This window comes from Marmota marmota, unplaced genomic scaffold (genome assembly GCF_001458135.2).
Source record: "Marmota marmota marmota unplaced genomic scaffold, marMar, whole genome shotgun sequence".
NCBI lineage: Eukaryota > Metazoa > Chordata > Mammalia > Rodentia > Sciuridae > Marmota > Marmota marmota.
Window position 1 is genome coordinate 37,859,645 of NW_025999932.1, and position 13,781 is coordinate 37,873,425.

At 34.8% G+C, this 13,781-nt stretch overlaps 1 protein-coding gene across 5 annotated transcripts in view; it reads right to left on the reverse strand.

The window, feature by feature from the left end:
• Fndc3a (fibronectin type III domain containing 3A) overlaps nt 1–13,781 on the reverse strand; it is a 164,412-nt gene that overhangs the window by 51,986 nt on the left and 98,645 nt on the right. For all 5 annotated transcript variants that reach the window (XM_048800917.1, XM_015484283.2, XM_048800915.1 and 2 more), the window contains 2 exons: nt 13,530–13,606; nt 2,818–3,055 (listed from right to left, as the gene is read on the reverse strand). In XM_048800917.1, the coding sequence (XP_048656874.1) occupies nt 2,818–3,055; nt 13,530–13,606 (315 nt within the window). The remainder of the gene's footprint in view (nt 1–2,817; nt 3,056–13,529; nt 13,607–13,781) is intronic.

Consider the following 13,781-nt stretch of genomic DNA (forward strand, 5'->3'; position numbering starts at 1 on the left):
ATAAAAAAAAAAAAAAAAAAAAAGAAACAAACAAAAAATATGTTACAGCAGTAGAAAGAGCAGGAACTTTATTATCAAACAGACATAAGATGGTTAAAATCCTTAAGTAACTAGTGTAACCTTGTAAAAATTATTTAGCATTTCTGAGCCTCAGTTTTCTCTTCTGTTTTTTGCAGAATATTGAGGATTAAGTGAGATAATAAATTTATGAGCACAGTGCCTATGGCTTACAAAGAATGTTCCATCAGGTCTCACTTTGGGAATCCACACAAAATGTGCATGGAAAAGGGATTATGGAAGCAGCTACTAGCTAGGAAACCAGTGCCATAAGTTATTAGGATCCTGTGTTAGATTTCCTGGCCTATAAACTTAAAACACAATATGAATCTTGCCTTCCACCATTGGGTGGTTTCATTAGGGGTTTTAACGATGCAAAATATTAATAATTATGAAACCCAGTTATATTTTTCTCAAACATTTATAAACTGCCAAAATTAACAATACAAACAGAAGGATGGGACTTACTTGTAGCATAAACTCTTGCTATTGTAAAGTATGTCTAGGCTGAGGACATAATTCAGTGGCAGAGTGCTTGCTTAGCATTCATGAGGCCCTGGGTTGCATCCTCAGCATTAAGGAGTTGGGAGGAAGGTGTCAAAAGTATGTTTGTTGGACCACCACATGAGCACAACTTGGGAGATTGTTACAATATAGAATCTCATGCCCCATCTAGACTTACTGGGTCAATCAGCATTACTTTGGCAATGAATAGGTTTGGAAAAAAAAATACATACAATGTATCCACTATTTAAAGGCTGTGCTGAATAACTTGAATTTTTATTTAGGGTTACTTTTTCTACAAATTTACTGAGCATAAGGGGCAGGCACTGCTAAGTCCCAAGAACACCAGTGATGAATCAACCAGTTCAAGTCTTACAGAGATTATAGTCAAATAAGGGAGACAAGGCGTACAAATTGACCAAAAAAACCCACAACAAAACAAAACAAAACAAAAAAAGAAATAGAAATTAAGTTTCGTGAATTCTGTGGGAAACAAACAAACAAACAAGATTTCAGTGCTAAAGACTGATAAGGTAAGGTTGGGGAAGATTCCTCTGAAAGCTGAAGTTTAAAAGAAAAGGAAAACCTAAAGAAAATGGAGAAGAATATTCTTGGCAGAGAGGACACTATGTGGAGAGAGCCTGAGGCAAGAAAGGCTTGAAGGTTTTGAAAAACTTAAAAAATGGGGGGCAAAAGTAGAATAAGTCAGTCAGGGGCCATAGGACAATGGGGTTCACAAACAGGACAGGGGATAAATGGCAAGATCTGGAGATAATTTTAGATGTTAAAAGGGTATGTCAGGAATATGTTGAAGCTGTGTGCTACTGGCATCTGGTGGGTAGAGCTCAAGGATCCTGCTAAACATTCAAACGTGTGCAGTTTTGTTCCCCATAACAAAGACTTATCTGTTCTAAAACATCAATGGTAGCACATTTGAGAAACCCTGGTCTAGGGGAAGGGTTTGGGATTTTATTCCAAATGTAATGGGAAGTCGTTGAAATGTTTTAAACAGGATATGATCTGGTTAATACTTAAAAATGGGTTACAATTGCCATAATGAATTATTAGGGGATAAAAACAAAAAACAAAAAATCTAAGTGGAAAGGGCTGGGGCATAACTCAGTGGCAGAGTGCTTGCACATGTGAAGCTCTGGGTTCAATCCTTAACACCACATAAAAATAAACAAATAAAAGTTCTGAAACATTAAAACAAACAAACAAAACAAAGTGGAAGGCTGCTGTTTCAGTTGTCCTGGAAAGAACTAAGGGTGGACTGGATTTGAGTAGCAGTAGAGAAAAAGTAGATAATTTGGCAATCTTCCAAAAATAAAAGATACTAATTTAGATGACCATCAGCCTTCAATTTTAGCAAACTGAGTTATTAGTGATACCACCTACTGAGATGAATAAGACACAGAGAGAAAGTACGTTCTGGGGTCTAAAACTGAGAATGATATCATATACATTTCAGTTGTCCTATAGGAGAAATTTAAATGGGGGTTATCAAGATGGCAGCAAGATTGGGGCTGGGTTGTGGCTCAGAGGTAGAAAGCTTGCCTGGCGCATGTGAGGCACTGGGTTCAATCCTTAGCACCACATAAAAATAGATAAATAAGGTAAAGGTATTTGTCCATCTACAACAACAAAAAAATTTAAACATTAAAAAAAAAAAAGATGGCAGCAAGAAATGGATGTCTGGGGCTCAGAGAAATTTTGGCTGAAAATATACATTTGACAGCTGTCAGTATACACAGGTGGTATTTAAAGCCACAGGAAAGAATAAAATTATTATTTCTCATGTGTGTGGTAATCTATTGTTCCCAATAATTTATTAACACCCTGAAGGAAGAAGTTATGGATCATTCTGTTTTCTTCCCCAATCACTCAAGGAACCTAGTAACTCTGTGTAATAGCATCATAGCCTTCAGGATTTATCAATGACATCGTCATCCTGGCTGAAAATTTCCTCAGAGGCTGTACTGTAGGACAGCAGAAAAGACCTCTTGTTTGATGTGATCCCACTAAATACTGTTGCATGATGTAAGTTACTTCCATCTTGATTTTCTGTTTATTAATCTCCCTTAAAGAGTAATGATCATGAGGATGATGCACTTAATATAGTGCTTGGGCAATAGAATTGTGTTATCATTACTATATGTTGTTTCTTTTATACAATATGATGAATATGATGATCACCATTTCTTATATCTATGCAAAGAATATCCAACTCAATAAATGATTTTTCAGATGTCTTACCTACATCTCCATATACTTGTGAAGACTGATACTGTGGCATATACTGTGTTGCCATGTCTCCAGCACTAGTCACTGGAGAGTACATATGGCGTGGTGGAGGGGGCATCATGGTTGGGACAGGAATGAAACCAGGTAGAGGAGGATGTGGAGAACGGTGGATGACTGTGTGACCACCAGGGTGAAACTCTGGTGCCTGAGGAACCACAACAACTCTTCGAACACCATTGTCTTCAATAACCTACAAAATGAATTATTAGATTAAAAGCAGAATATAAGTAATTCTTTTCAAATATGTTAGAGTAAGAATTTTTAAACTACTAGAAGTCAAATATAAATTTTAGAGAGTCAATATGAAAAAATTTATTAAATACATTAGGTACACATGAATTAACACTGAATAACATGAAACAATTTTTGTTATACAATTCAATATAAATCTTAAAATACTGATGAGAACAGTCAAATATTATAAACAATGAGCACTAATATCAGGTACATGTATTACATGCATTTAGTTATGTAATAATTGTGGTTTAACAGGAATATATTTCCTTTTCCACATTATGGCCTAGAGTGGAGGGAAAACAAATTGTGAAAAGTCAAAGGAAAATGAGTTGTGAAAAGATGAAAAAGAAGAAGAAGAAAACAACAACAACAACAAAAACCCTGGATCTGGATTTTTAAAGAAAAACTGTATCAGAGTTTAGCTACAAAACTCTTATGACTGCAACAAGGACAATTTAAACAGTTTATCATTTCAAGTGAGGCAAATACCAATATTAACCCCATTTTTTTAAGAAAAATATGTGATTATGAGGCTTAGAAATTATGCTTTTTCCCTCCTTTAAATAGGAATAAAACTGAATAGATTTTTTTCTTGAAATGACAGATTACCCACTGAACCTCACTGGTGCTATAAGGACACACAGGAAAGCCTCAAATGCTATAAGATTTGATCTCAAAATTAGGAACCTCTCCACTACAATAAGGCCCTTACTCTTAAGCTTAAAATGTTACTACCAAAGTAGAATAAACAGTTAATAATATTTTTCTTCATGAAACAGGAAATAATTATAAGGTTGCTAATTTAAAGACAAATCTTTTATATTGTGCATAAGGATGGCAAATTTTATACGCTAATACACACACACACATATACATACATACACACACACACACACACATATAGTGTTTGGTAGGTGTAAGTATATTAAAATAAAACTTATTTGGGTATAGATGAACTTAAATTACAGGGCCAGGTGTGGTGGCACATGCCTGTTATCCCAGTGGCTTGGGAAGCTGAGGCGGGAGAATTGCAAGTTCAAAGCTAGCCTCAGCCATTTAGCCAGGCCCTAGCAACTTAGCAAGATCCTGACTTAAAATTAAAAATAAAAGGGCTAGGGATGTGGTTCAGTGGTTAAGCACCACCCCTGGGTTGAATCCCCAGTGCCATAAACAAACACCTTAATATTAATCAGATTATATTAAACTTTTCTTATCTACTGGAGTGGTATGAATGGTCTGTAACATGGGATTGGAAAACCAAATAAATTCCTGTTTATATATGTCACAATGCCTTATTTTCAGTAAAATGGATGTCTCATTTCCTGGCCTTTTTTCCCTATTCATCTTGCTTCTGAATTTAAGTCTTAAGCAAGTGCATATAGTTGATGAAAACTGAACCACATCTGGAAACCTACTGAAAGAAATCTATGAAGTGTTCACAGGTTTTTAGTCTCGAAACTATAGGAAAGGACATTAGAAGTTTGGAATGGATTTGGAATGAGCTAAACCCCAGTATCTGTCACAATACCATTTTCTCCTTTATCAGTGATTCCCAAATCTTCAAAGACTTACCATTTCTGATAGGACTACAGTTCATAATCATTCAGCTTGGTTCCAACTTATCTTTTTAGTCATATCTTTCTTCTGTACCAAATCCTGAACCCGTAACTGCAGTCAGGCTGGCATACTAAAAAAACCTGTGTTGAGCTGACCTGTACCTTTCTGTATCTTGTACTTTTGTTTACAGCATTTTTTCTCTTCATTTTACTTCCCCTTAATCTATAAACATGCAAACTCTATCTATCCTTGCAAATCTAGCTCTAACTTATCCTCCTCCATTGATTAAAAAAAAAAACAAAACCTTAGAAGTGATATATATTTGGTAGCACACGTACTAACACAACAAAAAGGACAAACACACCAAAAGTGAATTATTTAGCATGTTATAAGGTGACAAATTTTCTGAATAAAAGTACTGCAGGTAAGGGTACTTTTACAAATATCGTGAGAGAGGTACAGTTTGCAGAGTAAAACAGAGTGATCAGAATAAGCCTTATTGGCAAAGTGAAATTTAAGCAGAGACTTGAAGGAAGTAAATGAATTAACTATATAGAATATAGAGTGCTGGGGCAGAGGGAACAGTTACTATTGAGTCCCTAATGCAGAAGTGGGGCTGACTATACTCAAGGAATAGAAGGAAGCCAGTATGACCAGATGAGAACTTATGGAGGTGAAAGGGCAGAAGCAGACAGGTCACAGAGAGAAAGGGAATGGGATGGCCATTTTTTATATGGTAACAACAACAACAACAAAAAAAAAAAAGTAAAAAGGAGGGGAGAATAGGGAGTTATTGTTTAATAGGTAGGTTCACAACTTCATTTTTCAGCAAGATGAAGGGTTCTTTGGATAGATGGGGGTGACAGTATTAGAACAATGTCAACATATTCATTCACTACTTAATTGTTGACTCAAACATGGGTAAGATGGTAAATTTTATGCTATGTGTATGTTACATTTTTGGCCTCCCCCCGACCAAAAAAACACAAAAACTAAGATGCACAGGAGAGGGAGAAAAACAAACACAAAGAGCCAGACTTCACCATTTCAAGTAATGGTCTAAGCAGCCAGTAACTTCAGCCAGAGACCTTAAGTCTCAGCTAAGACTAGCTCCTCTATTTACTACCTTTGTGACCCCTGAGTAAATTATTCAAAATGTCTTTGCCTCAGATTCCCCATCTAAAATGGAGATAGTAATAATACCTACTTGCATTATTATGAGGAGTCAAGAGTTAATATTGGTTCCTTGAGAGATATTTAAGTTGTAGAGTAAAATATATGAATATGAAAAATTAACAAACCCTGCAGTTTTAAATAGAAATACCTGCTAAGTCTTCAGAGGCTTAGCTGCTGAGAAGTAGCCAAACATGTAGACATTGAATTTCATACCAACAGGGTACTCTAATGAAAGCTATTAGATTCTGTGACTTGCCTCAATTCCCACAACTACTTTTATTACCTCACCCTGAATCCTGAACTACTTCAACTTTAAGCTTTTAATACAGCTATTTCTAACTATTCACTCAAAAAATAATTTTAGATATTCAACCACATATACATGATGTTAGTAAGCACAACCTCTTTTTTCTCTAGCTCTTACTATACTACTTCATGTTCATCTGAACCTTAGTCCCCTACCTTCCAGTTTCCCATACCCCTTGCCTTTTCCTTTTGACTGTTTTCCCAGGAAAGACAGAGAATAGATTTAGATCAGGTTGGTTTATAAAATCTTTGCAAAAAAAAAAAAAAAATATACTGACATTACCACTGGGTGCTAANGAAATAATAATTTTATTCTTTCCTGTGGCTTTAAATACCACCTGTGTATACTGACATTACCACTGGGTGCTAACAAAGTAAAATAGGAAATAAAGCTCAAAGGCATAATATGAACCCTTTCCTTAAATTGATACAAGTCTTTCCCCTACATTATGAGATCTACAATCTCCTTTCTGTTAGGTACTCGCTCATCTCCATAACAACCCACATTCCATAAAAAAGTAGCTAATAAAGCCATTAAGAAAGACAGCAGGACTTCTGATGTTGCCTTTCAGGAGTCCCATTCAGGTAGTTTATAAAACTTTGATAAGCCATTAATGTCATCACTAAAATATCAAATGTTAATTCTGCCTTGCAATGCAATGTTCTTAGGGACTATTAGTACTTTGGCAGCAAATTAAAATTCCTTCCACTCTTGTCACCATTTGCTTTCTATGTCATCATTTGCTTTGTGTTTACATTTTATAGTTTACTCTTTCATTTCTCCATTTGACATCTCAGATGGCATATATTTCTGCCTGGATGTAGTATGTCAATTTTTCACAACCTTCCCTTTCTTATTTGTTAAATGGCAATAATAAAGGTTATTAACATTATGCCTGAAGTAAAAAGGGCCAGGCCCCAGAAATGGCTATGGAACTTACTATGAGTAAAGTGCATAATCCTGGTTTCCAGGATATATACAATCTTTTCTAATCTTTTTGTTATCTCTGAGAGCTTCCCCCCAATTTGTAAAAAAACCAAACATACCGTAACAAGGTTGCTAATTAAGTATAAGTAGGAAAAAAGGACTAATGATAGGTAAAATGATGTTATTTAAAATTGTTTAAAAATATTCCAGTAATTTAAAAAAGGGGATATGTGTGATAAAACAACATTAGCAAATTGTTTATAATTGTTAAGTTGGATCATGGGTACAAGATAGGTAATAATTACTACTCATTCATTCTACTTCTGTATAACTTTGAAAATGTCCATCATGAAGAAGAAATATTATACACACACACCCCCCCACACACATATGAGTTCAATCCCTGGTACCTCCCCGCCCCAAATACTTTGAATTAATAATGCCATTTCCAAAAATTTATTCTAAGGAAATAAGGAACAATACTAAGATTTGTGCAGATATTCACTATACCTTTATAATCATGAAAGAAAAATTGGAAGGAGCCTAACTAATCACAAAATAAAAATAATTAAAGATATTGATGTAATATCTATAGCTTCTAATTCTAAAATTTTATAGTTTTGAAATACTTTAATGGTATAAGAAAATGATCATATCAAGTATAAACATCATGCATATTTAAGGCTTATAATTTTTTCATTAGAGAAAAGGCTAAAGGGAAATATTCTAATGTACCTTTTTGTATATTTTCCAAGTCTATATAATGAGGATCATAAAAATAGATAAAAATAAAAGTATATTGCTATATTTGTTCTTTATTACCAGATGAATTTGCTAGACTTTGTTTGCAAAAGTAATATTTCTTTAAAATTTAAGCCTGTGGTAAGCAATTTTATTTTGCTTTCTGCATCATTTAAATTAGTTTTAGGTCTCTCTATTTTGTTGGATGGCATGTTTAATAATTTTTTTTCTTATAATAATGTTTAAAAGAAGATAATCTATTTTCTGATCCAACAACTAAATCCATGTATATAACTAAAGAATTAAGCCTATTTTTACCATTTAAAAGCTATTACTGTTCACAAGTGGAAAAGGGAAAAATAGTTCCTAGAAGCCCAATCTTTATGGTGACAGAATCATTCTATAACTATATAATATCCCTTTCTCTTCAAAACTAAAGGTCAACAGAACAATTTATTTTCCCATTACTACTGAGCATAATAATAAAGTATCAGAACAATAAGATACAAAAATCAACAAAAAAGTAATATCAGAGAATTCCTGAATAAGAATATAAAGTAAGAGTAATGTAAGAAGTAGCATGTATGGGCTTTGAACATTTCAAAGGAGAAAAAAACCAATTATTCCTAAAGTAATGTTTAGTATCTGATACCCTGGCTATCTAATATTACTCTCAAATACGAAATGAAAAAGAAACTTAATAGGGATATGAAATTGGTAAAACATGACAAATTTGAAGATTAACATATCTTTCATAAATCATGTTTTCTTCATGTGCTTCTCTTAAAAGTACTTTTGATAAATCTTGATCTTTAATTAAGACCTATCTGCCTGGTATGGCAATACATTTCTGTACTCCCAGTGACTTGGGAGTCTGAGGCAGAAGGATCACAAGTTTGAGGCCAGTCTCAGCAATTTAATCAGACCCTTGTTTCCAAATTAAAAACATAAATAAATAAAAAGGGCTGGGGATGTAGCTTAATGATATAGCACCCTTGGGTTCAATCCCCAGTACCATAAAAAACTCTCCCAAAATAAAAAGATCTATCTTTTGGCTCTTTTATTTTTCTGTCACAATATGTTCTTAGTAGCATTCTCATTTCCTCAGTGATGGATTAAAGTGGTTCCAACACTGGATTTTAATTTTTGTGGTTCTTGCTGGCTTGATCCAACCTGTTAAGATACATAAATTTGCTGAATTGTTAGTATGTAGTGAATTGTTAGAAACGTGACGACACAGCAAAATTTGACCTTCCTTACGTTACTAGCCTTAAAGCAAAGGGAGGATCGGTGTATAAAAGTCTAAAAGGAAACTAGATAGTTTGTACTCTTGGATCCTGCTGAGCCAAACAGAACTTATATATTATTAAAGCCATCTATAAATTTTAATACTTGATTAAACTTGCAGCTTCTGGATTGCTAACATTATGATTATGTGTTAAGTTTTGGACAATCTGTCAAATGCTCACTTAGCTGTACCTAGAACTTATGTATGTGTGTGTGTTACCAGGGATTGAACCCAGGGATACTTAACCACCAAGCCACACTCCCAGGCCTTTTTACTATTTTATTTAGAGACAGGGTCATGCTAATTTGCTTAGTGCCTTGCTAGGTTGCTGAAGCTGGCTCTGAACTCACGATCCTCCCGTCTTGGTCTCTTGAGCCCCTAGGATTAAAGGCGTCCACCACTGTGCCCCCAGCCTAGAACTTGGATTTTAATGATAAATGTTTCCCAACAGAAATTGTGTGTATTAGGGAATGAAGTTGTTTTGACAGTGATGTGAAAATGTAAGAATATAATCTTATATACTGGGTACTTAAATTATTTAAATAATGATAAGAGTAGATTTTTTAAAATTATCCCATGTGCTTGGAAGTAATAAATGTCTTATGAGATAACTTGATCTAAAGGTTAATAACTGTAGGTCTGCTAGCCTTCCACAATCTTTCCAGTAAGATTGCTGTTTAATTAATTAGACAACTATTTATGGGACACCTACTACATTTTGAGTTACCACAAGAATGCAAAAATAATTAAAAGGCTACTCTTCAAGGAACCTAAATCCTATAGGGGTTTAAAGCACACACAATTATCATATTAGGTGGTATATAATCAAGAAGTGGTACAAATAACTTGGTATAGGCCCTCAAGGACAGATAACATTCCAAAAGTCCCAAAAGGGGAATTATTCCCTAAATAAGAACTTTAACAAAACAATGGAGAAAGAAAAACACCACATGAGCACTTGGGAAGTCATGCAAAAATGGATACATGATTGAAAGTATAAAGAGAAAAACCTGCAATAGCAAACTAGGACAGAACTATGTAATGCCTTAAATGTTAAGACACCTATACTTTATTGAGTGGGTAAGTCAACTAAAGACTGTTTATGCCCAAAGAAGTGAAAAGATTTAAAAAAAAAAAAAAAAAAAAAAAGCTACAAGAAAGTTATTTTAGTGGTTCTTTGTCTAAAGATATAGTACCTCAATCTAGATGATTATTTCCTTGATGTTTTGAGCTCCTATTATACAGGCACTGTACCTAGAACTGAAGATAAAATCAGAACAAGAAGTCCTGCGTGATTGAGTCCAGTTAACTCTCTGACCTCACTCCCTACTATTATTCTGTCCTGACAACTCACTGTTGTTCCCAGGCATGAAACATGTTCTCATTTTAGGCCATCTGCACTGTCTGTTTCTAAAACCCTCTTCCTCAGACAAATGAATGGTTAACTCCCACTTATCCTTCAAGACTTGGTTCAAATGTCCCCTTTCAATGAGGCCTGTTCTAACATCCTATTTTAAAATGTAATCAGCTCTAACCCCTTCCCCCATCATTCCTACCTAATATTAATCTATCTATGGATTATAGTTTTTGTTTGCTTCTCCCTATAAGAATGTAAACTTTAGAGGGAATAAGAGTCTTTGTCTCTTTTATTTAGCATATGTATCCCAAGCATTCAAGGGCACTCAACATATATTTGTGTGGAACACTGATAAAGACAGTGTTTAAGAATTTATAATCTTCCTAGGAAAAAGAATTAGTTAACAAACTGAAAAATTCATTAAGACACATACACATATACATAAATATTATATGCCAAGAGATTCTAAAAGGAGAGGTCCCTGGAAAGGCTTAAGGAAACCTGCTTTTAGAAGTTCATGAATGAATGAAATGAGAACAGGAAGAGTTTGTTGCAAACATAAAAAGAAAAGGTATTATAAGATGAGAATATCAAGTTGCCCTATAATGGAAATAATTCGTGTCACTAGTACCCAATACAGAGTTTGGGACAAGACACCACTCAATAAATGTTGAACTTTATGCTAGAGAACAGTCTTTGTATAAATCAACAAAATTCAAGAAAGAACAACAGAGAAGAAGTAGAAAAAAATAAAGACATGCAAGAAAATCTGGGATAAAATCATAACAATGATGTCAGATTTTTAGAGGTCAGAGAATCAGGCTGGAAAAAAGTCCCTTAGATGTGGGTACATAGCAGGGTGAAGGGTAATATAGGCAGAATGCAGACTATAATAAATTAAGGAGTCAGTGTATTAAAAGTAGAGATACCAAGCAGAAACTATTCTAAAAGATTACAATGTAATTGTAAACTTTTTTTAATGTGGTGCTGAGGATTGAACCCAGTGCCTCACATGTGCGAGGCGCGAGTGCTCTACTGCGAGGCATGAGTGCTCTACTGCTGAGCCATAACCCCAGCCCTTACAATGTACTTTATTTTTAGTTATTATTTTATTGGTTTTTATTAGTTATACATGACAGTAGAATCCATTCTGATAAAATTATACAAGCGTAGGATATGTCTTATTTTAATTAGGATTCCATTCTTGTGGGGAGGCATGATGGTGGGGTTCACTTAGGTAATTTCATATATGTACAAAGGAAAATTACATTAGATTTATTCTTTGTCTTTCCTATTCCTACCCCTACTCCACTTCTCTTCATTTCCCTTTGTCTAATCTACTGAACTTCTCTTCTTCCTCTTCCCACTTTATGGTAGTTTAGTTTCCACATCATCGAAAACATTTGACCTTTGGTTTATGGGATTTATTTCACTTAGCATGATAGTCTCTAGATCCATCTATTTACTGGCAAATGTAATAATGTCATTATTCTTTATGGCTAAGTAATATTCCATTGTGTATATATACCACAATTATCCATCTGTTATTGGGCATCTAGGTTAGTTCCATAGCTTAGCTACTGTGAACTGTGCTGCTATAAACATTGATGTGGCAGTATCACTGCCCTATGCTGATTTTGAATCTTTTGGATACATGCTGAGGAGTGGGAGGGGTTGTACCTATTTGCAGTCTCACCAGCAATGTATGAGCATACCCCTTTCCCCATATCCTTGCCAAGATTTGTTACTTGTGTTCTTGATAACTTCCATTCTGCTACAGTGAGATGGAATCTTAATGTAGTTTTAATTTACATTTCTCTAATTGTTAGAGACGTTTAATACTTTTTCATATATTGTTGATCATTCATATTTCTTGTTTTGAGAAGGGTCTGTTCAGTTCCTTTGCCCACTGTACTTTGAACTATGTTATCTCATGTTATCATCTTATCTTACGATAAGGGCACTGAGATTCAAGGAAGGTGATTTGCCCAAGGCCTGGGAGCCAGCAAGTATTTGAAGATACAGATCCAGCTTTTCTGTCTTTCAATTTCAGATATACTTCCATTCTCCCAGCCAGCATGTACTATTATTTTTGCTGTTGTTCATATAGTGGTGTGCTTCATGAAGTAAGCCAAGAATCTACCATAATATCCTACCAATATTTTGCCATGATTAGGGAAGAAAAAAAGAGAGAGTCTGAACAAAACTAAAATGTAAATTCAGTGCTAGGTAGAGAAAATGAGTATTTTTCAAAAGGGACCCAAGGCGATAAATGCAGGCTATACAGAATCTCAGTACTCAAAAGAATACCCAGCAAATCTATAGCTTAATTCAGTTTGCTTGCGTATATAACTTAACTATACTTCATTCTCTTTTTTTTAACCATTGTCTTTATTTTTTTTTTGTGGTGCTGGGGGATTAAACCTAGGGCCTCATGCATCCTAGGCAAGGACTTGACCATTGAGATACATTCCCAGGCCCATACTTTTCTTTAAGACAGAGCTTGCTAACACGTGAGCAGAAAAGGTATAGTTGGGCAGTGATACTGATCCCTTCAGCCCTTAGGACTGCAGATTTAAATTCTCTTCTGTTTATCATAATACGCCATATAATTTCTATCAGTATTTGAGAGCCACTGCACGAATACGATTGGAAGGATTGTTTTGGCTTACTTATAAGCAAATGATTAATTTAAAAAATATGATAGTGTAGGTGCCCCAACAGCTCAAATTAACATTAGTTACATACTCAGGGAGATATAAACTCCAAAATGAAGTTTCTTTTGTACCCAAAGACAAGGCCAAATGGTGAGCACTGCCAATATACTTTTTTCTCCTTTACAAATGTACTGAAGTACTTAAATAAATGGATTCACCAAAGATGGTCAGCATTTACATTGTACTTTTCCCCATGAGAACCAGTTAAAAAGAATAACTTTATTGGGGATTGGGCAGAGCCTCATGCAAGAGGCCCTAGGTTCAATCCCAAGCAATGTACCCCCCTCCCCAGAAAGAGAGAGAGAAACCTCATCACTATTATATACATACAATAAGAAAAATAACATAAAAACATACCTGTGGGGCATATCCAGGAGGCACATAAATAGGAGGCACAGAACCATTTGGGGACATCATTGGAACCTGAGCAGGACCTAAGTGAGTCAGAGAAATGATTCATTAATACATGACTGCTTAGCAAGCCAAAGTTGAAAACAATTTACTACTTTATCTAAACACTAAAGCCAACAGTAACTGTATTACTATAAAAAGAAACTCAGGTGACTGACTTGTTATTAATGTTTGCCTTATAAAAGCACCAATTACCTT